The sequence below is a fragment of the Sturnus vulgaris genome, chromosome 10 (assembly GCF_052056855.1).
Source record: "Sturnus vulgaris isolate bStuVul1 chromosome 10, bStuVul1.hap1, whole genome shotgun sequence".
Taxonomy (NCBI): Eukaryota; Metazoa; Chordata; class Aves; order Passeriformes; family Sturnidae; genus Sturnus; species Sturnus vulgaris.
Window position 1 is genome coordinate 18,803,963 of NC_142252.1, and position 22,104 is coordinate 18,826,066.

The following is a 22,104-nucleotide window of genomic DNA, read 5'->3' on the forward strand; positions in this document are numbered from 1 at the left end:
GAGTAAACACATTGCTGAATGGCATCTGTCCTTTGGATAAACGAAGACAGCTGTATTGCAGTGCAGGGAAGCACAACACAGACTTTGCAACCAGGACAGAGCTATTAAAATCATAGGCTTGAGTCAGTTAGGGAATGTGCATGTTTTTTAAGACTGATTTAGAATAAGCAATGAGCTGTTTCATTACAGTATGTACTGTAAGTTCCAGCACGTGCTGTCATTAATACTGAGCCATATATCAGTAACATAGTAATAACCTAAAGATTGCTTTTCTCACAGAAGTTTTGGTACTTAGGTAAAACATTTTGCAAAAATGTGTCTGTTTTTGTTGCTGAGGGTGTGGCAGACCTGTGCTGAGAAGATGGATGGTGCAAGTGTGCCGCGTTTGATGCTGGAGGGCTGAGCAGGGCTGCCTTACACTGGCTGTGCTGAGGCTCTGACTGTGGCATCAGGGGCAGTGGAGCAGGAGAGATTCAGAGGTACAACCCACAAATCAGCTATCCCATATATTTCCAGGTCTCTGGCTGGCTGTGGTTGTAGTTTGGCAATTTGATTGCAAAGAAGCATCAGACGTGGAATGGTCAGACAGATCCACAGCAGGACTGACAAACCCCTGTCACTCAGTCCCGATGGTCTGTCTTCCACATGCTGGTGTGAGGAGGGCGGCACCATTATGGGATGTGGGATTGCAGCATTGTGAGGAATACAAAGGATTTGAGTACCCATTCAACACTTCGCACTCCCACATTACTGATCTGCGAAGTTCCGTGGAATCAGTCCTTGCTACTAACTAAAGAGAAACACCACACCCACGTGCTGAGGGGCAGAAGGGACTTTAATTGATCACGGAATCAATTAGGTTGGAAAAAACCTCTGAGATCAAGTTCAGCCTACGACTGAACACCAGTGGCGTTAACCAGACCACGGCATTGACTGCCATGCCCAGTCTTTCCTTAAACACCTCCAGGGTCGGTGACCCCGCCACCACCTTCAATCCCTTTCTTTCTATTGAAAGGAATGTCCGACCTAAACATCCCGAGGCTTGAGACCGTGTTCCCTTGTCCTGTGGCTGGTTCCCTGGGAGCAGAGCCTGACCCCGCCCAGCCGCACCCTCCTCTCAGGGAGTTGTGGAGAGCAAGAAGGTCCCCCCTGAGCCTCCTTTTCTCCAGCTGAGTCCCCCAGGTCCCTCCCCAGGCCACTCCAGTGGAGCATCAGCTGTGGAATGCCAGGGGCAGCAGAGGGGCTGTCTGCCCTGTGGGTGCTCGGCAAGCTGAAGGCTTCATGGCAGGCACTGCTCCCCTTGGCTCCGCGGGGTCCCCACACCCACGTCCCCATCCTCACTCCCACCCTTGCTCTCCACAGGTCCCACCACCCATGTCTTGCTCCCTGGACCCCTATCTCCATGTCACTAATGTCCCCCAGTGTCCACACCCCCAAGTCCTCAGGAGAAATCTCTGGGTCCCCATGGCAGCTCTCAATTCCCTAGTGACCCCATCCTTTCGGTCCGCAAGCCCTGGGGTTCCACCGCCACTCAGGGTTGTTACCCACAGGGTCCCCATTCCCCGGTGTCCTTATTCCCCCGTGTCCCCCGCCCGTGTCCCGTCCCTCACGGCTGTCACACGCGGGGTGACAGAAGCGCCGCCCACAGGGGGCGTGGCGCTGCGCGCGCTCTGACGTCACGCGGCGCTGCCATGGTAACGGCCCGTCACGTTGTCCGGTCCATGCGGGCGGGGCGGAGCCGCTCCCGCCCCAGCAGCGCCATGGCGGCGGCTCGGTGACACCGCGCTTCGCGGCCGCCCGGACACCGCAGGTACCTCCGCCCGGGGGATGTCCTCGCGGCCGGGCTCTGCCCAAGGCCGGCTCTGCCCGTTTCCCGCGGCTCCGCGCGGCCGCCCCAGGGCGGTGCCCGGTCCCCCTGCGCCTCCGCTGGCCGCGCCGGGGCCAGGGAGCCTCGGCCGGGCGGGGCCGCGTGGGGCCGCGGGCCGCGCTTCCCGGCGCGGCGGCAGCGCCGGCCGCTCTGGTGGGGCTGCGGGCGGGCGGGCGGGAGGCTCCAGTGCGTTTCCCGCCCGAGCCGCGGAGCCCGGGCACGGACTTGGTCCCAGCGGGGCGGGCTCGGGCTCGCCGGTCCCGGGGAGGGTCTCGGGGAGGTCCCGGTGCCGCGTCCGGCGCTGCCCCCGCGGGGCCGCCCGGGAGCTCCGCGCCCGCCCCGCCCCTTGGGCGGCCCCATCCGCGGCGGTGGGGGGGGGGCATGGGCGGCACCACCGCAGCGCCGGAGGGGCGGGAGGGTGGCAGAGCTCGGGCGGCGCCGCCGGCAGCGGCCCCAGCGCCGTGAGACCCCGGCAGGTGAAGCCCCTGGCAGGGAGAGCCCCGCGGGAGAGGGGCTGGGGCGGCCGCGGGACGAGGGCGCGGTCCCGGGCTCCGCCGGGAGCGGCGGGATGGGCGGGCGGCATCACCCGGTACCGTCCCGCCCGCCCCGGAGCGCGGGCACAGCGCCCGGGCTCCGCGGGGAAGGGAGGGGCCGGGTCGGGGCGCGGAGGATCCCCCGAGGCGGTGCCGGGGACGGGGGGGTGCGGAAGGGACAGGCTCGATACCCCGGGCTGGGAGGTGAGGAGCGGACGGGGCGGGGCGGGGACAGCGACCCCCGGTGCCGCCGGGTCCGGCTCGGCCACAGCCGGGGTGCGGGGTCCGGCCGGCCCGGGAGGAGCTGCCGGGGCTCGGGGCGGCGGGCGGTGCCGGCAGTGCCGGCCGGGCACGGGGCGTGCAGGGCGCTCCGGCCGCCCCAGCAGCGCCGGCTGGACCGGCACTTGCGGTCCGGTCTGTGCTGCGGGCGGCAACAGGCGGCTCCCAGGCTCGGGGAGCAGCTGGGGAAGCTCCGCTCCCGGCTCTGTACCTGACTAGAGCAACCCAGCCCTCGTTTGGGTTCCAGCATTCCATAAATCGGCTTTGTGGCGAGGGGCTGTCACTTTCATGCCTTGCGTGACTTGTGGCAAAGGTGACTCGGAAGGTGCTCCCCGTCTTTAGGAAAAGTGCAGAGTCATTAGGTGCTTTTTTTGTCATACTTTGTAGTATTGCTCGTTTCCCCATCCAGGTTTATTTTACTTTTTTTAAAATCTGTTTTTTTGTTTTTGCACTTATTGCTGAGATTATCATTTTTAATTTTTAGTTTGATTTCTGTTGGAAATTATGAAAAGCATCCAAATTGCTACCAGCTATAGATGTGGTAAACTAGCTTATGCTGTAATATTATCAAAACTAATGCAAAATAAGCCTCTGATCTGTTCCTCCTGTTAATTATACAGCTAAGAATGTTGTCTTTATTAGACTGGTTATTGTAGCTTGGAAAGTACATGATTTTCCAGGATGGTTTTCAGTTCTGAAATAGAAGCAGGGTAAGTCTCAAAGCTAAGTATGAGCTGAGGAAAAAAGTGCTTAATTTAATTAGGTATAATCAGTTTCTGAAGCAACAAAGGAGTAGATGCTCCTCTGCTGGATGGAGAGTACTGGGGAAGGAAGGAGAAAGAATGGCAAAATGGTGCAGGGAGAGGAGACAGGTACCCGCTGTGAAAGCACGGGGAGAGATGAAAACTGTTCAGTAGGAATAGCAGGGACATGAGTCTGCAAAGTCATGGGAGCGTTCAGGGGAAAACCTGAAGCCGCTTCCTGACTTGTGTTAGAAATATGGGAAGTGATGTAAAAGATGGTCACTAACCTGACAATGAAGTGTCAGCTACAGGAGGTGTAATTCCTGCTTAGAGCTGGGGGAAGTCTGCAGCAGTGCTAACAGGAATAATAACTATATCAACAAATTAAGATGAAACAAACCACATGACAGGCACACACAGTCCTGAAAGTCTCTTAATGGGATGGGAATTTCAGTGGGTTTTTGCAGGGTTTGTTTGTGATTTTTAAGCACGATAGCTGTGGTGAAGTTAATTTGTGCTTCCAAAGAACAGACTGATGTAATCTTGGAAGAAGGGGGCTAGGGAAATGAGAGAGATCCTAAGTGTATGGAAGTGTCTCGCTGTGTGTCTGCTCTAACAAACTATATTTTCGATTATTATTTGTCTAAAATGAGCAGTTTTCACAGTGGAAAATGTAGATGGGTTATACAAATTTAATAGGCTGAGAACTAATTTCTTATAGAACTATGCTATAATAGTATATAGCATATACCTTTCACCTGTTAATCTTGAAAAAAATGTGTTTCAGGTTACAGATGCATCTTTTTCTGTCTTCTGTAATTTGAAAGTGCAGCAGCAAATAGCTGCTGCTCTATCTCTACTTCAGACCTTTCCTGAGTGCTTGGAAAGTTGGTCTTGATTAACTACTCAGTCATTTAAATCTTAAGTAAGAAATTGTTGGGTACAAATGTCATGCGTTACATTTATGTTGGATAATGAAAGTTTCAGTCGTATTTTCATGTTGCTTAATTGAGGACTAATGCATCTCATGTTTAATTTGTCCAAGTATTTTAATTTTCAAGTTTCTAAAGAAAATATAGGACTCAAAAATCTCACTAGAAAACCTTTCAAAAGTATTTCTGAATAGAGAACTGTGTAGTTCTCTCCCGGACCATTGTGGAACTTGAAAAAAATGACACAAAATTTATGAATATAAGATTTTGAAGGTGAATAAGAAATACAAATTAAAAAATCCCCACAGTATGTAGAGAAGTGATCTTCAGTTACTCTCTTTTCTGCCAGTCTTTAATTTATGACTGTTGTGTTACTGAAGGCAGTCATTTATATTTTTCATATCACAGAAGTCACTTTGAGATGTCTTACTGAACTAGTAAGAAATTCAGAATCTCTGAGCTTGACGTGCAGTGCATGCTCCTAGAATGTAAATACTTTGGGACACTGATAATGCAGTGATTGTGTTTTGTACTTAACACTGTCTGGAAATATCAGTGCTCAGATTAATGCAGTCCCGAGTGCCTGGAGCTGGCTGTTTAGAAAGTACACATACTATTGGTAATCAAGAAAACATTTTTTAAATTGTACCAAAAATTTTCTCTTTCCTAATTCGATGCAGACCTGTCACTTACTTCATCTTCTGAAGTGTGTAATTAAATTTAGTTGTTATTGTTTTGTTCTTACATGAAACTTCTGTGTTTTGCAACCCAGAGTTTTGTAATGGAATTTACATGAAACACCCGAAACAGAACTAAACAAATGCTCCTGAAAAACGCAGAATGTGTGCTACTCTCTTGAGGCTGTGCTTTGTACCTGGTATTAGTGCAGAGGGCTTCATGGAGCTTTCTGGATCACAGGAGGCAGGGCTGCACTAAACTGCAGCTTTAATTAAAAGGATGGCACTGTTCAGGCTTGGGGTCGTGTCTTCAGCAGTGTTTGAACAACAGAACTGTCTTTGCAGAGAGCCTGGAACAGAAGAGCAGGAGGGGAATTCCTGAATGCTTTGAGTGAGTGTCAGCCTGGATGCCACCAGTGACACTGGATGTGAAATCATTGTGAGTGGCTGGAGTTACTGTGGGGAGCTGTAGGGAGAGCTGGGCTGAGGGTTTATGAAAGCCAGAATTAACACAGGTACAGATGGAAGTGCCTGGGAAATACTTGTGCAGTTCACTGAAGATGGTTTCATTTCCTTTAAGGTGTCTCGGCTTCCAAAAGTTAGTGAAATGCTGACACACACTAAGCCAAATTTTGGTTCAGTTACTTTAACTCCTGCAATCTCTTGCCTTCTAAAAGGGCTTAAACTGGAAAGAAGGGGAAAGATGGAAGTGCCTGCTTGTATTGAAGAGCAAAAGGCACTCTCAAGTGCCACCTATTACATAAAATTAGTTCTCTGGGGCAAAACAGGTTTGACAATCTGCAGGAGCTATTTTCCCCCTCCTTCTTATGTTAGATCTCAGACAAATATTAATCATATGGATTTTCAGTGTAAGCCAAATATTTGAGTCATTGTGAATCGCAGTGTTTTGAAACATTAAAAGAGCTGTGTAATGTTAACACTGAAATTATTTTTTAAGGTTTTAATTTTCAAATGGGGTGGGGAGGAGAACAAAATTAAATCATAAAATCAATCCCAGGATTGAATGTGCTTCTTAAATGAGATTGGTTTTGGAGCTACTTTCAGTGACTGTCTTGGCAGCTTTACAAGAACAAATCACCTCATTGCAATCAGCAGTGGGAACTCTTGGACCTGCCTGGTTTGTTTTCATCATGCAGGTATTAATTCAGGTGGTCAACATCTAGTCTAGCACAGAACATCCAGGCAGTTTCAGGATAACCTGATGATTTGATTCTTGTTGGATTGTTTTTTGTATGTTTTTTCAGACATATATATGTAGTAATTATTTCTAACATAAATTGCACTTGTGTAATTTTATACTTATATGTTTAAATGCAATTTTTGTGGTATTTTTGTGCATTTGAAGTCCTGCATTAGAATTAAAGATGCTCTTTTATGATCTGTTGCTGAAACGTGATATTTAAAATTGGTCTGTTTAAAAGAAATATTTGATCTGAGTATTTTTCTGGTGATCCATTTTGTCATAATTGGTTGTTTTAGGTGATTGTTCATGTAAAATAGTTTTATTCCTAGCTTGGAAAAGGAAGACATTTTTTTTTTTTCATTTCCTGATTTGAGTTGAGCTTAGTTGTTACTGAGCTGAAAAAAGTATTCAGATTCCATGTATAGATGTTATGCTTGTCAAAATCTGATTTCACACACTAAATTTAGTGTGTACCTAGTGAGCTTGATCAGCGTTGATAATTTGACTTGAAGATTTTGACAGTGCAATGTAACGTCACAGTAACTAAAAATCACTAGATGGAGTACACTAGGTTTTAGGTAGTTAAATTCTATAAAAGCTTCCTCTCCCCCCAAAAACATGAATTAGGTTTAGGATGATGTATTTATGTTGTGCTGCTGTTGAGGAGGCAGACTGGAGCCCTTCCCTTTGCTTGTGCATGGTGCTGATGGGAAGATCCAAGTTTTGTTGTGGTCGCAACATTAGGCACAATAAAGCAGAGTTGAAAAAACAGCACAGCAAAGTTTCCATGACAGCATCAAGTCCAGATGCCCTAGAAATTCGAGAAATTAATCAGGACGTTAGTTCCATTTTCCTACCATTGAAGGGTAGGAAGGACATAGCAGGGGGGTTGGGTGCTCCTGACTATCTCAGGAGAGAAGAGCAGTGCTCCACAGGGAAGTGTTACAGCTTTTTATAGGACACTGAATGCCTGTTCTCAGTCTCACTGACTGACACTTGTTGGACAAGAAACTTCTTCATTGCTTTTTCAAGAACTTTTAATACAAGGTGTCTAAATACAAAATTAATTGAAAGTATGGAGAATGAGGTGGCCCGGAAGTAAAACTGTAGCTTTGGTGCTACAGACACAACCTTAATTTCTAAGATATGCACCAGAAAAGGAGAAACTTCTTTGTTTTGGAAGCATCCCTGTAGAGAGAGCTGGATTTATGTGTTTTTATACAGCAAAATAAAAATAAAATAGTAGTCCAGAGTAAATGTCCTGTAAACGAGTATTCGATGATGTGAATGCTTCACTGCAGTTGCTCATATTTTAGGAAAAAGCAGCTAATTTAGAAGGTCAGGTAGCTGGAGATGGGAAATCATTAAGGCATTATTTTTCCAGCTCAGCTGTTGGACGTTCTTACAAATGGTGATAGATGGGCATCAAAATCCTAGCAGCACTTTGGAAAGGGATGGAGTGAAGAAAGTTGAGTTTTCCTGGTGATGCTGCTTCAGAAGCTCAAGGAATTCTCTGTTCTCAATATATAGAAACCTCATGGCCCTGAATCATAGAGATTTGGTAACTGCCAGGATGAGAGCTGAAAGACCAACAAAGCAAACATTTGAATTGCTGCAGAGTTTCAGAGCTGTGGCAGTGTTTGCCTTTTCATTCACAGGCATCTCTGTGCTTGGTGTGTAGCTTCTGGAAGCAGGAGCTTAAGAATCTTTAGCCATTTTTACCAATCCATCAGTCACCATTGCTGAGAAGGACTCGAGTGGTGGAATGCATATCTCAAACATTAAACTCAAAAAGACTCCTTAGAGCAGGGTCTGTTCTGTGGTGAGGGCTGGAACAGACAGGGATTTAGCTGAGCTGCTGTCCTGGCTCACCATGACTGAGACAAGTAGGGAGCATTTAGAGCAGCAGAAGTTCCAGTGGATTGGAAAGACCCTTGAGCAAAGCAGCTTGTGGAGCCATGGGCTCTCTATAACCTTAGGCTTTGTCTCCACAGGGGAATTCTGCTATTTATAACCTAGTGAGCATCATGTGTTCATAAAAAAGTTTTCATATAAAAAATAAAAGTTATACTTTGTGGAAGACTACTACAGGTGGGAATCAATATTGTACTTCTTTGCCGCAGCAGTTTGTTTCTTTTATCCTCTTCTGTTGGAAACTTCATCTAGGGCCATTTTCTTTCCAGGCAGATAGGTAATTTGTGACTTTGGACCAGTTAGAAATTACTTCTACAAAGACAGCCTTTGTTTTGAGAGCCCTGCAAGTGTGGAGATAGGAAATCAGTAGCACTAGTTCCTAACTAGCTTCTTTCTTCAATATTGGATGTTGTATCTTCTTTAGTAAACAACTGTTTGAAAACAGACATTACTGCTTGAGAAGCATTAAAGGGAATTCCAAGGAGTATAGCTTAGATATATCAGTCTCATCACAAGTGGTACCAGAAGTAGCTACACAGCCCATGTGCTCTTAATCCCATATTTGCAGTAATAGGGGTGAAAAACAGTACATAGGGTTTTTACTTTCTAGCATTGGATTTCTGATCATTCTGTAGTTTGAGGTTTTTGGTAGATTTTTTTAAAGTATATACATCTCATATAAATGTGAATCTCAAAAAGTTTTTTTTTAGAAAAGCCTACTAAGGTAGCCTGAACTCAAGTCTGGAAGAGAACTTAATTTTCATGGCTTCAAATCACAAGTAATTGACCAGAAATGTATTGTGAACCCAAAAGCAAAATTAAAATTAGACCTGAGGGCAGTAGTTTTATCTGACCTTTGGATAACTGGTATGAAAAAAAGCACAAATGTTTATATTGCCTTGTTCTGTTGTGAAAGGGTGCAGCTGTAAGCTGTGCTCAGCACATAATGCCTCGCTGTGACTGCGGTACCAAGGGAGGGCGAGTGGTGCTGGATGGGGACGAGGGAAGGGTGCTGGGGACCATAGATCCATCAAATGCATGGCTTCGCCTGAGCTGATGGGACATTTGAAAGGATGCAGTGTGTGTGTGTGTAACTGGTACTGCTGGGCTTTCTGCTCCTCAAGAGACTGAGAATGCTCAACTTTCAAAAACCGTCAGCCAGAAATGATTGCAGGCGAGTGAACAGTCATCCGAGCTGAATGGAGGCACTTTGCCTGTAGACACTATAGTTTCTCTTAATATGTATCTTCTCTGCTGACTTTAAACCTAAAATTTTCTGTGCACTTTGTGCTTTTTATGCACACTGTGCAGTCTGCTCACTCTCAGATAACAGGAGGCTGCTTCAGTAATCTTTTGTGCCCGTAGGTGCCAGACCAGATTTTATATGCATAGCACTGCTTGGCCCTACATGATGCCACTTCAGGAAATGCCAATGCATTAGCCCCTTAAAAAAATCCAAAGTCAAACTTGCTTAGGAGATGGATTTAAATGTAAATGAGGGTCTTTGAAAATGACTTTGAATTGTCACTCTGCAGTACACTTCTCCTACTAAAATGTTAAAATAGCTTCTGGGTATTTGAAGAGACAAAAGCCCTCAGCTCACTCCATATGTGTGTCCACCTGTCTGTCCCCAAGGAGGAAATTGGGATGGAACCATCTCTGTCTTCTTACTTAGAGTTGTATCTTTCTGCTTCATTAAGATCTTTCTTGCCATTTCTTACATGTTTTGAATTGCAAAATCAATAATGATTTGTGCAGTAAAGGAGTGTCCTGAGGTCAGTGAACCAAGTTTTTACTGGGGAACCATTATTATAGTCACTAAAGACAAGATAATTTGAATTTCACATGAAGTTCTGTTTGCAAGCGAGTGTGATAAAAATAAGTCTGTGCTTATGTACCAAAACATTTTGACCTGGAAACGAGCATAATGAATATAAGATGCAAGAATGTTAATTTTGGAAAAATCACTGTTGGACTGTGAAATATTCATGAGTAAAAAATTCCTTTCTTCCTGTGCTTTTCTCAGCCTTATGCTTAACACTGAATTTCTTGAGGCTTTTTTTTCTAGAATCTAGTGTGTGTGGGTTAAGAAGAGTAAGGTCTTTCTATATGTGTTTTATGAATGTGGCTTAGACTTTTTAGCTGGTTAGAAATAAACTCTCATGTCTCTAGGCTTAAGACACCAGTCTCATGAGCTGTTAGCCAAATGAAGAGCAACAGTCTCAAGTCAATGATGTTTTTTTACGAGTAAACTTAAGAACCACTTCACTTTAATTTCTAAACTGATTTCCTTTGTCTGTTTTGTGACTGCTGTCGACAGGGTCAGTGTTTGTTGGTGTTTGTCCTCCATGGAAACTGCAATCAAACCAGCCACCAAACCCAACCCGGGCCGTGCCCTGGTGGCTGGGGCTGGCCCCTGTGGACCCACAGCGTGGTTTGGGTTGGAAGGGGACCTTGAAGATGACCCAGTTCCAGCCTGGCCCATGTGGGTTCTCTCTCTCTGAGCCAAGCCATGGCTTCGTGCTCAGCTGCTGCTTCCTCTGCTCCCCTCTGTGGCTGAGAAACGCTCAAGGGTGATGTTTACAGTGCTCAAGGCTGAAGGTGAACACAGAGGTTTATATTCTGTTGACAACTGCAAGTAGTTCTTGTGGTAAACAGAAGTGTTTTGATGTGGCAGGCCTTATTTCAAAGTCCTGTTAAAATCCCTGGCTGAGTGTGTCCATGTGTATAAAATGGCACATATTTCTGCTCTTTACTTTGAGTAGGTCTGAGGTGTTCTAGTGAAGGGAGGAAGGAACAATATTGCTGCCTTGAAACTGCTTGTGCCACCCGGTTGGTGGGTGGGGTTGTGTTCCTGCTGTAACTGCTCAGAGCACCTGGGCACACCAGGAGGTGACACTTGAATTCCACTCATTTGCAGTTCGCTTGAGTCTCTCCTGTCACCTCTCCATTCCAGCTGTCCATGCAGTTCTGAGCACACCCATTCATTGGTCCCTTAAAATTGGGGATGGTATCTCTTAGAGGAATGGGTGTTTAAGCAAGCTCTGTTCATACCCTTCCTCTCAAGAGGCGTTGGTTGATTATTTCCTGTTTTTGTACCAAAGCTATAATGGAGACATATCACTTTAAAACACTTCCAAAATGTGCAGAAGTGCAACAATAGCACTGACCTCAGCGAGCGAGGTCACACCCAGGCTGCTTCCTGTTTTCTTCTTGGGGAGACCAGAGGCCCTGAGCATGGGAGAACTCTCCTTTGCATCTGCCTGGGGATCGGAAATCAGAGTGGCAATTAATTCCTTCTGACAAAATGAATGTACAGAAATCTTAAGGAAAAGATTCAGTTCAGATTTCCAGGCTTATTTTCTAATTTGTAACCATTTTTTGAGGGAATAACCATTGTTTTCTTACTTAACTGATGTGTGTAAGATGTTCTGCAGTTAGTGCACTCCTCAAAACATACATTAAAGATAAAGAAAGGAGGGAGATGTACTCAAGAGGTTTGAGAGGAGAGATAAAGACCAAGGTACACAATGGGGCGACTACAGCCCTTGTATACTGTTATTTCAACTTATCCCAGCATTATTCTCCTGGGTTTCAAGTATTAGTTGACCAGTATAAAAGCTCCTTGCGTTGTTGTCTTTGTTTATTGATGCAGTACTCCTACAAGGCAGAACAAAGAAGGCTTGGGAGAATGGACAGCTGGAAAGGTCTCTGAGAAACAAAGGAGAGGCAAGCATAGGGCCAAGATATAGTAAAAAAAGCCATTAAATGTTTCATTTTCTTCACTGGAGAGCTGAGTGTGTGTGTGGTTCTCAAACAGCTCTACCATAGAAAATACATTATGTAAAATTCCACCTGAAATAGTTGCTGTATATGAAGGTATGTAACTTCAGCATAGCATTAATGCATTAACTTTAAATGACTGTTTTGCAGGCAGAGATTTCTCTTGATGTGAGGCTTTGTCCACTGTGTCCAAGTTTGTAGATTTTGAATATGTCAATCCATTATCTTCAGGCTGTAAGAGATAAAACCTCTTTTTGTTCTTCTCTATTCATGGCTTTGGGGGGACATAAATGACTGGGCAAAGCTGCCAAAGTCTTGTTTAGTGTCACTAAATGAAGAAATGTTTTGTCAAATCTTCTCTGGCACATCCTGAATATATAAAGTGTTGGTCTGTGTGTGCTGGCAGGGCTCAGCTCCAGAGGCAGAACCCATTGTCCACAGCATGTCTGTGAGTTACCAATGTATCTCCATTGAGAGAGCTGGAGTATTTCTGGGTGTCTTTCCCCTATATTTAGTGAAGTGCTATAGTTAGCATTCCTTATGTTTAGCCACCTGTGTGTTAACACAGTTAGTAGGGATGATCACATGAAAGCCATGTGGAACCTCCTTTCTCCTCCTATCTGTTGATCACTTTGAGATCTTGCTGCATAGGAGTTGAAAACCTGAGGTTGATAACATGTAGGTAAGCATTTATTTCAGTTCTAAAGGACAGATTTTTTGATACAAAATGGAATTTTTACTTAAAGAACTCTTTGATAGTGCTTAAGAATCCAGTCGAACAGACTGTTCTTTCTGCAGTCCCTTTAATCTCTCTATATATGGCACAAAAATAGCAAACCTTTGTTGTGGGCTAGGGCATATTTGCACTTCTCTAGTAACTCTTGCAGAGAAAATCATGTTTTTCCAGCCACAAAGTTTTGAGTCTATAGGTTGCAGAGAGAGTACTTTGGAGACAAGACCCTGGGGTAATTTGTTCACTGCCTGCCTGTATGATGAAGAATTAAACTCTTAGCAAATGATGCTGCTACTGAATCAGGAATAGTGCAAGGAGTAATTTATCTGTGGAGCACTCCAGCCTGGCAGTGGCTTTCTTGGCACTAGATATACTGTGGAATCTGACTTAGTTAATTATTTTGCCTTGGGAGGCACTTTATTTTGGTATCAGTAAATTCATTTGTACAAGTGCACTGAGATGCAGTTCAGCCTACAAATGACTGGGGGCAAGGATGTGCCTCCCTGGCTGCACCAAGTCAGTGCCCACAGCGAGCCCCCCGTGCTGGTGCTCTGATGGCAGCATCTCGTGTCCTTGACTCCATTTCCTTCTGGTTTGGGTGTCCTGCAGTGGCACACTCAGCTACCAAAGGTTCTACAAGGTTCTTCTCTGTCCTGTTGCTCTTCCCCTCAAGGCCTCAGCGGGTGGAACTGTTGACAGCACATCGTGCACATCATGAGTTGTATTTGAAGAGAAGCATCTGACCTCTTTCATCAGAGGTGCTACCTCTGAATGCTGAAAAGCAGATACCACGAGCATTCTGCATCTGAGCAAACTCAGAATATTTTTTTCTCTGATTTAACATTTATTAAAACTATGAAAACATCAGAGAAGTAGACATCACGTTACCCCCAGTCACCTGAGATGGCAGGAGGAATCCTCACTCACTCTTTCTGCCCATACAGGTGCAAGAGCTGACAGCTTTGCTGTGTACATAACCAAGCATGGTGAAGCTGAGCTCCTGGGAAAATTTGTATGTGGAATAAAGAGTTTTCCAGGCTGTGAAGCTGCACTCCTTCCAGGCTCTAGTATTTTGATCTTGTCCTTTGTAACCTGGTATGGGTTGGTGATGAATCCATTGAGGTTTTCAGTAATTTGTATGAGGAAAAATCTGCAACACAGAGATCACCTCTCTTCATGGCAATCTTTGTAAGCCCTGTCAAAGCAGTCCCAGCAATTAATCTAATAAAACCACGTTGTTTTCCTGGTGCCTGGTAGCACACTTCAAGGTTGTGGTGGTGTCTTGCTTCTCTGCAGTGAGGACAGGCTTGTAGGATGCAGCCTTTGCTTTGCCAGTGCTGCCAAGCATCTCAGTCTGTGTCCTTCTGTGTTTCATATCACAATATTACAGCAAGTAAATCTAGTCTGGGTAATGCTCTTTGCACATAACTACCTCAGTAGTATGGTAACCATACTGCTGAAGTATCAAAAGTGTTAAAACAGACACAGGTACATCCACGAGTTCCAAGCTTCCAAGCATGTGCTTATCTTCCTGTGTTGCTGTTGTGAGTCTGGTGACATCAGTAAGATGTTCCCACAGGAGTTCAGAGATGCTGCTTGCAGAGTTAGCGTGAATCTGGAAATGCATCCGTGAGCGCTTCCTCCCTGCCCACTCAGTTTCTGTAGCTTCCTGTGGGCTCATGAAAATAGTGCTTGAAAAAGAAGCAAAAATCCCAAGTGGAAGCATCTTTCTCCCAGTTCTGCTAAATCCTTAATGGTGGGTGATGATCTGAACACACAAGCCTTTGCATTGGGATCTGCTGCCAGGCAGTGCAACACTGTTGGATACACTTCAATTTAATAGTTGAACTGCACTTAGTTTGTTTACTGTAGTATCTTGGTGTTTATACATAGCTTAGTATCTCAGAGTTAGCTGTTCAACTGCTGTGTACTGGAAAGGGACTTTAATGCTTAAAGCTAGAGCGAACCAGTTCTAAAGTGAACCTGGATTTTGTGGAAGTGTGTGCTGGTTTGAAGGCAGCTCTGCTCATTGAGGTATAGCTTGACCTTGAACCACATTTCTACTGAGCAGTAATGCTTAAGGCTTTGCAGATTTTGAACGTGCTGGTGCTGCTAGGGCTTTTCCACTACTAAAAAAGTTTCTTTCAAAAATATGAAGGATCATTATCCTTTTATTCGCTTCAGAATTATTTTTAAACTAAAGACATGTGGGTGAGTGAGAAGGCTTCTGGAGTTTGTCCATGTAGGAACTTGGAGAAGTGTAACACGATTTAAAGCTGTGAAGTTTTAACAGCTGTGCAGCTGCTGGTGCAGAAATGGCATTAGTGGTGAACAGTGCTGATATGAGTGACATTAATTAACATTAACTTTATGTACAGAATTGTCACTGATGATCTTTGCCAGTGCAGTGCTACAGCTCATTCTCAAATCTGCTCACAACTTCACCTATGAATAGAAAAATGCCCTAATTTTGGGTGCTTGTGACTGGCCATGCGTGCTTCCAGTTGTGAAGAATGTCACTTTCTTTATGATCAGTAATTCTCTGTGAGAATGTGAAGTGACTGTCTACAGAGCACTGAAGTGTGTGGCACATCACAGGGCAGAAGCTGACTTCCCTTCTCAGAAAATTAGAGATCCATCAATTTCTCAGCTTGGAATCTTTATCTCCTGTTATAAATAGCATACAAGAGTACTAAACGTTGGCAGGCAGCATGGCTGGCTGGCTTTAGACCTTTGAGACCATTGTTTTGTCTGTGTTACCTTTGAGTAGGTTCTGGAATAAAAAGGGAAAATCATACTGAAAAGGTTAATTTGACACTGTCAGAACTGAAAGTGGAGCTATATTTCATAGAGGTATCCCCATTAAAGGCATTAAGGTTGTAATTAAACTCGATAGCCTGTAAAGGTATGTGATTAATGCATGTGCTAAAGTCATGTTTTTAATGCTTAATGTTTAAAATTGGACATGAGTGTTGATGGCTGGTATGTTATGCATGCTGTGCATTCAGCAGTGTTAAATAGTCTGGGCTTCTGAAAAAAGAACACAGTAGGAAATGGAGAAGTCTCCTCAAGAATTTCCATATGAATTACAACACGTTTGTAATTGAACAGAGCACAGGTTTAAGGAATAGAAATGTGTGAACCTCACGGTTTGCTTCCACGTAGCTGGAAATACTGGTTAGAACTGAGTCACCATCCCTCTACTGATGATGATGTGTTTTGATTTGGAGATGATCCAACTTAAGGTATATTTGGTTCTGAAATGGACTTGAAGTGATACCTGTGAGACTGAAAGGAAGTAGATAGGTAATTACTGAAGATACTTTTCTTCTTGAGCAGCAATAAACTTTGTAGCTCTCAAACACCTTGTATAAACTGTTAGTCCAAGGATGATTTTTTTTATTGTAAATTGCTTTGAACCAGAACTTCTCACTCTTTTAAATCTATGAGTGGTGTTTTATAGATGGAAAAAACCTTTCCTCAGTCAGTCTTTTAGAGCACATCACTATTGAACTGCAGAGAACCAGCAGCCAGACCAAATAAAGGAGTTTCCCCAGAGGTCTGCATCTTACCAGACACATAGTGACCTTTTTTCCTCTGTTTTTTGGCCATTTTTCAGTGGACTAAATAGGAAGCATAGACTAACATTTTGAATGGGTTCTTCTTCCTGCTTCTTTTCCTTCCTTCCTCAATTTTCATTTTGTGAGTAGTAGTCTGACTTGTCTGTCTTCTTCTACAAGCTAGAAGTGTTTTGGCTTTTTATATAATGTCATGGGACCACTATCATCACCTTTCTGGTGTGCTTTTTCTGTCATGAAAAAATTACAAATAAGTGCTTGGCTTGTCTGTGAGCAATTTACTTGCTGATATTGCTTTCACTGCAAGGATTTTGAAGTCTCCATGCGTGTGAATAGACTTAAGAGGTCTCTAGTGGTGTTTGGCTGCACTGCTGTGCTGGGGATAAAAAAAAATGAAAATTGATCTGAGGAAACTTTGTTCAACACACTGAAAAAAATCGAATGCAAAAATCTGATTTAGAAAAAAAATTACTAACCTGAAAGTGTGCCTGCATGTGGTCTTAGTGTTAATTGATCTTCTTATAGAGTTTGCTTTGAGTCCTCCTTCAGATGGAGCTGAGGGCTGTAGCAGCACAAGGATGCTTTTAGGTTTGGTCTTTGCTATCCCTTCTCACTCCTTGGTTGCTTTTGAAGTGAAAAGATCACTGCGCCTTGCCTGAAAAAAATAAGAGGAAAAAGTGGAGGTAATCTGTTATTTCAGCTGTAGTTTAGGATTCAAAAATTTCATCTTCAATTAAAACCAAATTTACCCTGGATGTCCTGTGCAAGGTTCCTGTATCACAGCCCTGTGATACTGCATTGAGCCTAGGGCTAAATTCGGGGGGTACCTGCAGCCTGTGCTCTGTGTTGCCATCCCGGGGCACAGACTGACGAGAGATTCCTGGGCGGGGGAGCAGGGAGCTGCTACAAAACAGGTTTATAAAGTACAGTGGGTGGTTCTGTTGACAGTTGGTTTTATATTCAAAATAGACTTCACTCAATTCTGCTTTTCGTGGTAATTCAGGAATTGAAAATCACTTAGGTCTTGCCAAATTCATTAACACAGTGTAAAGAAGGGAATGACTATTTGGAAGCCTTTCTAAAAGCAGAATAAAAATATATATATACACAGATTCTTAGGGTTTTTGTTATGTTTTTTAAAGAGGAGAAAAATAACTTTCAGTATCTCTTTCTTCCCCCCTTCTTGGCAGGTTTTCTTCACCAGTGGAGTGTGAGAAATAGAGGCTGAAGAAGATGAGTGAGCTGGAGCAGTTACGGCAGGAGGCAGAGCAGCTGCGAAACCAAATCAGAGTAAGAATTGGCAATTGCTTATTTTCCATGATAAAGTTCCTCCTTTAAGGGAATAAACTGTAAAGATCTATCAGTTGTTCCTGTTTAACTTAGGCAGAGCTTAAAATACTTGCAGAGTATTTGAGTAAAAATCAGAAAAGCCACTGGTATAATGAAGTGAATTTGTAATATGTCTTGAACAAAATGTTTCGTGTTGAAGTTTGCTGAGTTTTGGTGCTGGAGGTGTATGTGTTTCTTCAAGTTTTATGTTCTAGGTTTTTAAAAACAGAAGGGAGCAGCAAACTTCTAGAACCTAGGCATGACAAGTTTAACTAAAAGGTCTTGGAAAAGCTTGGTCCTGGGCTAGAAGTGACCCCTGAGAAGCCTGAGGTTAAAGCAGGGAGAGTGAGAGAGCCTTCCAGAGTGGATGTCGTTTCTGCAAGCAATGTTACTTGGCTTCCTGTTGAGTTTATTTTTATTAAATGCTGATACCCCCATACAGGCTATTTCTCAGTTGTATTTACTCAGTGAAGATAAACCAAGTACGAGCTGTCATGCCCAGTCAGTCTTCCAGGAATCTTTTGCAATGTGCATTTATATGTCAGTGATGCAGTTTTCAGTAAAGTATAATAAGGATCTTCAAAGTCTGTTTATTTTTCATCAAAATTTTGAAAGCATGGAGCCTTCATGAATCTAATTTATATGGGAATGGCTTATTTGCAGACATTTCTATCAGTGAAGAGTACAGGTTTCTTGGAATATGCTGCATGCACAGAGGCTTTTTTTAGCGTGGCATCTGCTGGCAGCAGTTGTTGTGTGGTGTCTCCTGCGAGGTGTGAGGCTGCTGGGTGGTGTCAGCCTTGTGCTGAACACACTTCATGTGTCAGGGCTGTGCTGGGGGCAGATGCTGCTCATTCAGTGCCATCCAGGGAGAGCTCTGTCCTGTTCTCACTTCATACACTGTGCAAAGACAAGGTAGTCAGTGCTGTGCCACTGGCTGCCCCTTCCACCAGCTCTGTAGAGGATGCAAATAATTTCTAGTTTAAAATACTATTTTTTTTTCCAATTTAAGCTTTATTACAGAATTACACTGCTAAAAGGGGTACATAATTTTTCAGTTTTTCCTCTGCATGCTGTGTAAAGACTTTATCATTATGCTGTGTTGGGGGAGACAGTTAAGTCTTTGTTCAGTCTTGGTAATCAGTGAGTCTGGTTTCATGCAACATTGTGGGAAGAAAGAGCTACCAGGCAAGTTGGAGGGCTTAGACTGTGCTGCAGGAACGTTTGCTTATTTTTTAAATTTTACAGCATAACAATCTGATTGGCTCTTGGGTAATGACTCCATTTTGTGGCTTTAGGTTGATTTAACATTTCCTTTGTAACTTTACCACCCAAACTTGTAACTGGGTCTATCAGATGTAGCTGAGTAACCATGGTTATATGACCTTTGGAGTTCCTTGGCTCAGCACTGGCAATCGGTGATTGCCTCTTGGCATATGAGTGCAGGCTTGGATACCTTGTGCTTAATTCTGACTTCAGATTAATAGGCAATTAACAATGCTCCTGATCACTTAATGTCCATGAAACTTTCTGACCAAATAATGCAATTCCATATTTGTAGAGATGACTGCTTATCTTGCTTATTAAATCATTGCACAGTCTTTGTTTGGGATGGGTATAGGATCTGAAAAACAGGAGTTTTTAAGTGCCAAGAATATCTACTGGGCTGGTTATTTTCAGGAATTATTTTTGATGCACACCTAAAAAGAGATGTCAGCATTTGATGTTTTGTGTATAGCTAGCATTTTGCTGCGTTAGTTGTTGACAACTCTTGGGTTTTGTCTGATACTCAGTATCATATGCAATATAATCACAGAAGATCAGCTTTTATGCCTAGAAGTGAGGTCCACCTAACAGTGTCCTAAGGTGTAGAAACTGCAGTGCAGAGCTGTTGATCCCCAATGGACTTCAGTCTGCAATACTTTAAAAGTGTTTAATGACTTTTAATTTTATTTTTGCCATATCTAGGTGATGTGGGCGCCTGTGTCTTCCCATGCATCTGGAGCTCTGGTCTGTGCACAGACAATGTACAGCCTGAGACTGCAGGAGTTTTTAGTGCAGGAAGTTGGAACACTGAACAATGAATTGCCAGATAGCTGTCAGATGACTTGATGGTTAAAGTTAATTCCTAGTTCTGTCTGTAATGAAGTTCCCATGTGATACGTGTGTCCTCACTGTGAGAATTTGAAATTGAGGATAATGATTTTTAGAAGTATTGCTTACTTGGCACAATGTCATTTGAACCAGACGTTTTGGACAAATAACACACTACATTAAAAAAAATACATGTAGTTTGGGGAAAAAACTGCAATCTGAAGTGTGTACTAGGAAAGTCTGGACGCTGCACACTGATCAAGCAGTTAGATTTTTCTCACAAATTTTGCATTGTCTACTGCACAAACTGAGAAAAATCTGCAATTACAGAGAGGAGTTTTTTTATATTTTGACACTAATGATTATTGTTATGATGCATGTGTAGAAATACAGTTTCAAGGTAAGAATTAAAATAGCCTGTTGAAACTTTCTTTTTCCTGCAATTTTGCCAATTGTATGGCAAGTATTAGACAGCCTCAAATAATAGGAGTTGCTAATAGCATCCTCTTAAAGAGAAAAAAAATGCTTTGTTTCATTCAGACTGCATTCAGAATTCATTTTATGTTGAACATTTTCAGCTATTTCAGGACAAATCAACAAACATGTTTAAAATCCAGTATGTTTCTTCCTGTGGATGAAATAAGTCCTGAGTGCTAAGGGATTTGCTGCTCTGGTATTTTAAACCCCTCCTGATTCCAGACGTCAACATTTTATAAATATTTCTACAGTTCAGACATTATAAAAATAAGTTGAGATGACTTAATCCACTCTCAGGCTTGCTTTTTGGGAGGAGAGCTATAAAGGGTGGTCAAAATAAACATGCACTTAAGAAATGTTAAAGTTGCAATGTCAAGTAACTCTCAAGCAAGAGCTTATAAAAAATTGAAGATCCCAGTCTGAACGTGCTGAGGCAGTTCCAAAATGTGTGAGCAAATGTTTCTGCTCCTGCTCTCAAAGGGGATGTTGCCATTCCTGCACAGACAACTTTGGAGGGACACAGGAAGTGCTGGTGAAGAGGCACCATCTTTTTTGGGGGGTTTTTGGGTGCCTGCTTCAGTGGTTGCACAAGTTGGAGAAATTGCCAGGAGTTGAGAGGGTTCTGTGGCTGGTCCTTCAATATGAATGTTGATAACTTTAATTTCAACTTGTGCTGCACAGTTTCTGTCTAACTTCAAGCCAGTTTAAATCCTTTTCTCAGAAGGAGGTGCTGGCTATGTGCCTGTTTCTGTGTTCTGGGGAGGGCCCTGAGCTGCAGGAGAGCAGTGCAGTCACAGCTGGCACTAAAACCAGGTCTTGCACAATCAGTGTTGCAGGTGAGGCTCAGTGGAGCTCACCTGTGTCAGAGGTTCAGTCTGGGACTCTGAATTGTGCAGATGAAAGTCAAGTCTGTTTTCTAGGTCAGGTTGAGTCATATGCAGGAGGCAAGTCCTGTGTCCATAGAGTCTGAGATAAGGAGAAAACCATGGAGTGTCTGTGTGGAGATCTGAGCACCACCCATTCCATGAAATAGGTGAGGGTGTTTTGGGCCATTTTTCCCCTTCAATTTGTGTCAAGTACACAGTCACTAAGCTTTGGTAATCCTGCTGTCGTCTGTCCTGCTCCCCAGATCCTGCCTCTCCCAACCAGCAAGAGGGTTAATTTGTGCAAGAGCCTCCTGTGGCACAGAGCTTGCTAATCCTGTGTAATGTGTGGTTGCTTTTCCAGGTGGATCAGTTCTTCCCTTGTGCTCAGCACACCCTGAGCAAGCACATCCACCCCAGGGAAGGAATACAGGGAAAAGGGTAGGCACTGGGACTTCAGGACGGCTCCAAATGCCTTTGAATCCCATAGTCTGTAGAAAGGGAGCTTCAAAGGCTGCTGGGGCATGGCCTTTCTTAAGTCCCTCTTCCTCCACTACCCCTCGTTGTGTGCCATTGCTTTTTAGATTCCTTGCACTATAAAACAGATTAGGGTGACAGAAGGAATATTGGCATGCCAGTTGGTGGTGGTGTGTGGCTTTGAGTGTGTTGAACTTTAGCTCAAGAGTTACTTTTCCTTTAGACCCTCTCAGTTGATGCTCAGTGTTGCCTTTCCAATTCAGCTTGTTCCATTTTTTGTTTCAGGATGCCAGGAAAGCCTGTAGTGACACAACTCTTGCTCAGGTATGTTCCTGTTCTTTGTGTAGGCTATTACTTGAGAGATAAAAAAAATAAAAATATCAGTTTGTGACTCTAGCATGTTCCTGTTTAGTAACTGAAGAATAAAGTGAAAGAAGCCTTTGGAGATGTACAGTGTATTTACAGTTATTTAAAGTTAAACAAAGCCCCACCAAATAAACCCAAATAAACAAAAGAGCAAAAAAACTCAACCAGTCAAAACCCTCCCACCATCTTAATAGATCCTGCTTCCAGTTTACCTTTTAAGTAGCATATGTTTATTGTGTTAAATATATTTAGAAA

The 22,104-nt window shown here is 43.7% G+C and overlaps 1 protein-coding gene across 2 annotated transcripts in view; it reads left to right on the forward strand.

Annotated features, from left to right (window-relative positions):
* Window positions 1-1,712: 1,712 nt before the first annotated feature.
* GNB4 (G protein subunit beta 4) overlaps window positions 1,713-22,104 on the forward strand; it is a 30,599-nt gene continuing 10,207 nt past the window's right edge. Inside the window, exons 1-3 of one of the 2 annotated variants that reach the window (XM_014871534.2) lie at window positions 1,713-1,810; window positions 17,434-17,533; window positions 21,769-21,807. In XM_014871534.2, the coding sequence (XP_014727020.1) occupies window positions 17,477-17,533; window positions 21,769-21,807 (96 nt within the window). In that variant the 5' untranslated portion in view covers window positions 1,713-1,810; window positions 17,434-17,476. Of the gene's footprint in view, window positions 1,811-2,254; window positions 2,344-17,433; window positions 17,534-21,768; window positions 21,808-22,104 lie in introns of those variants that run through there. The other variant, XM_088170987.1, reaches the window with a different exon arrangement.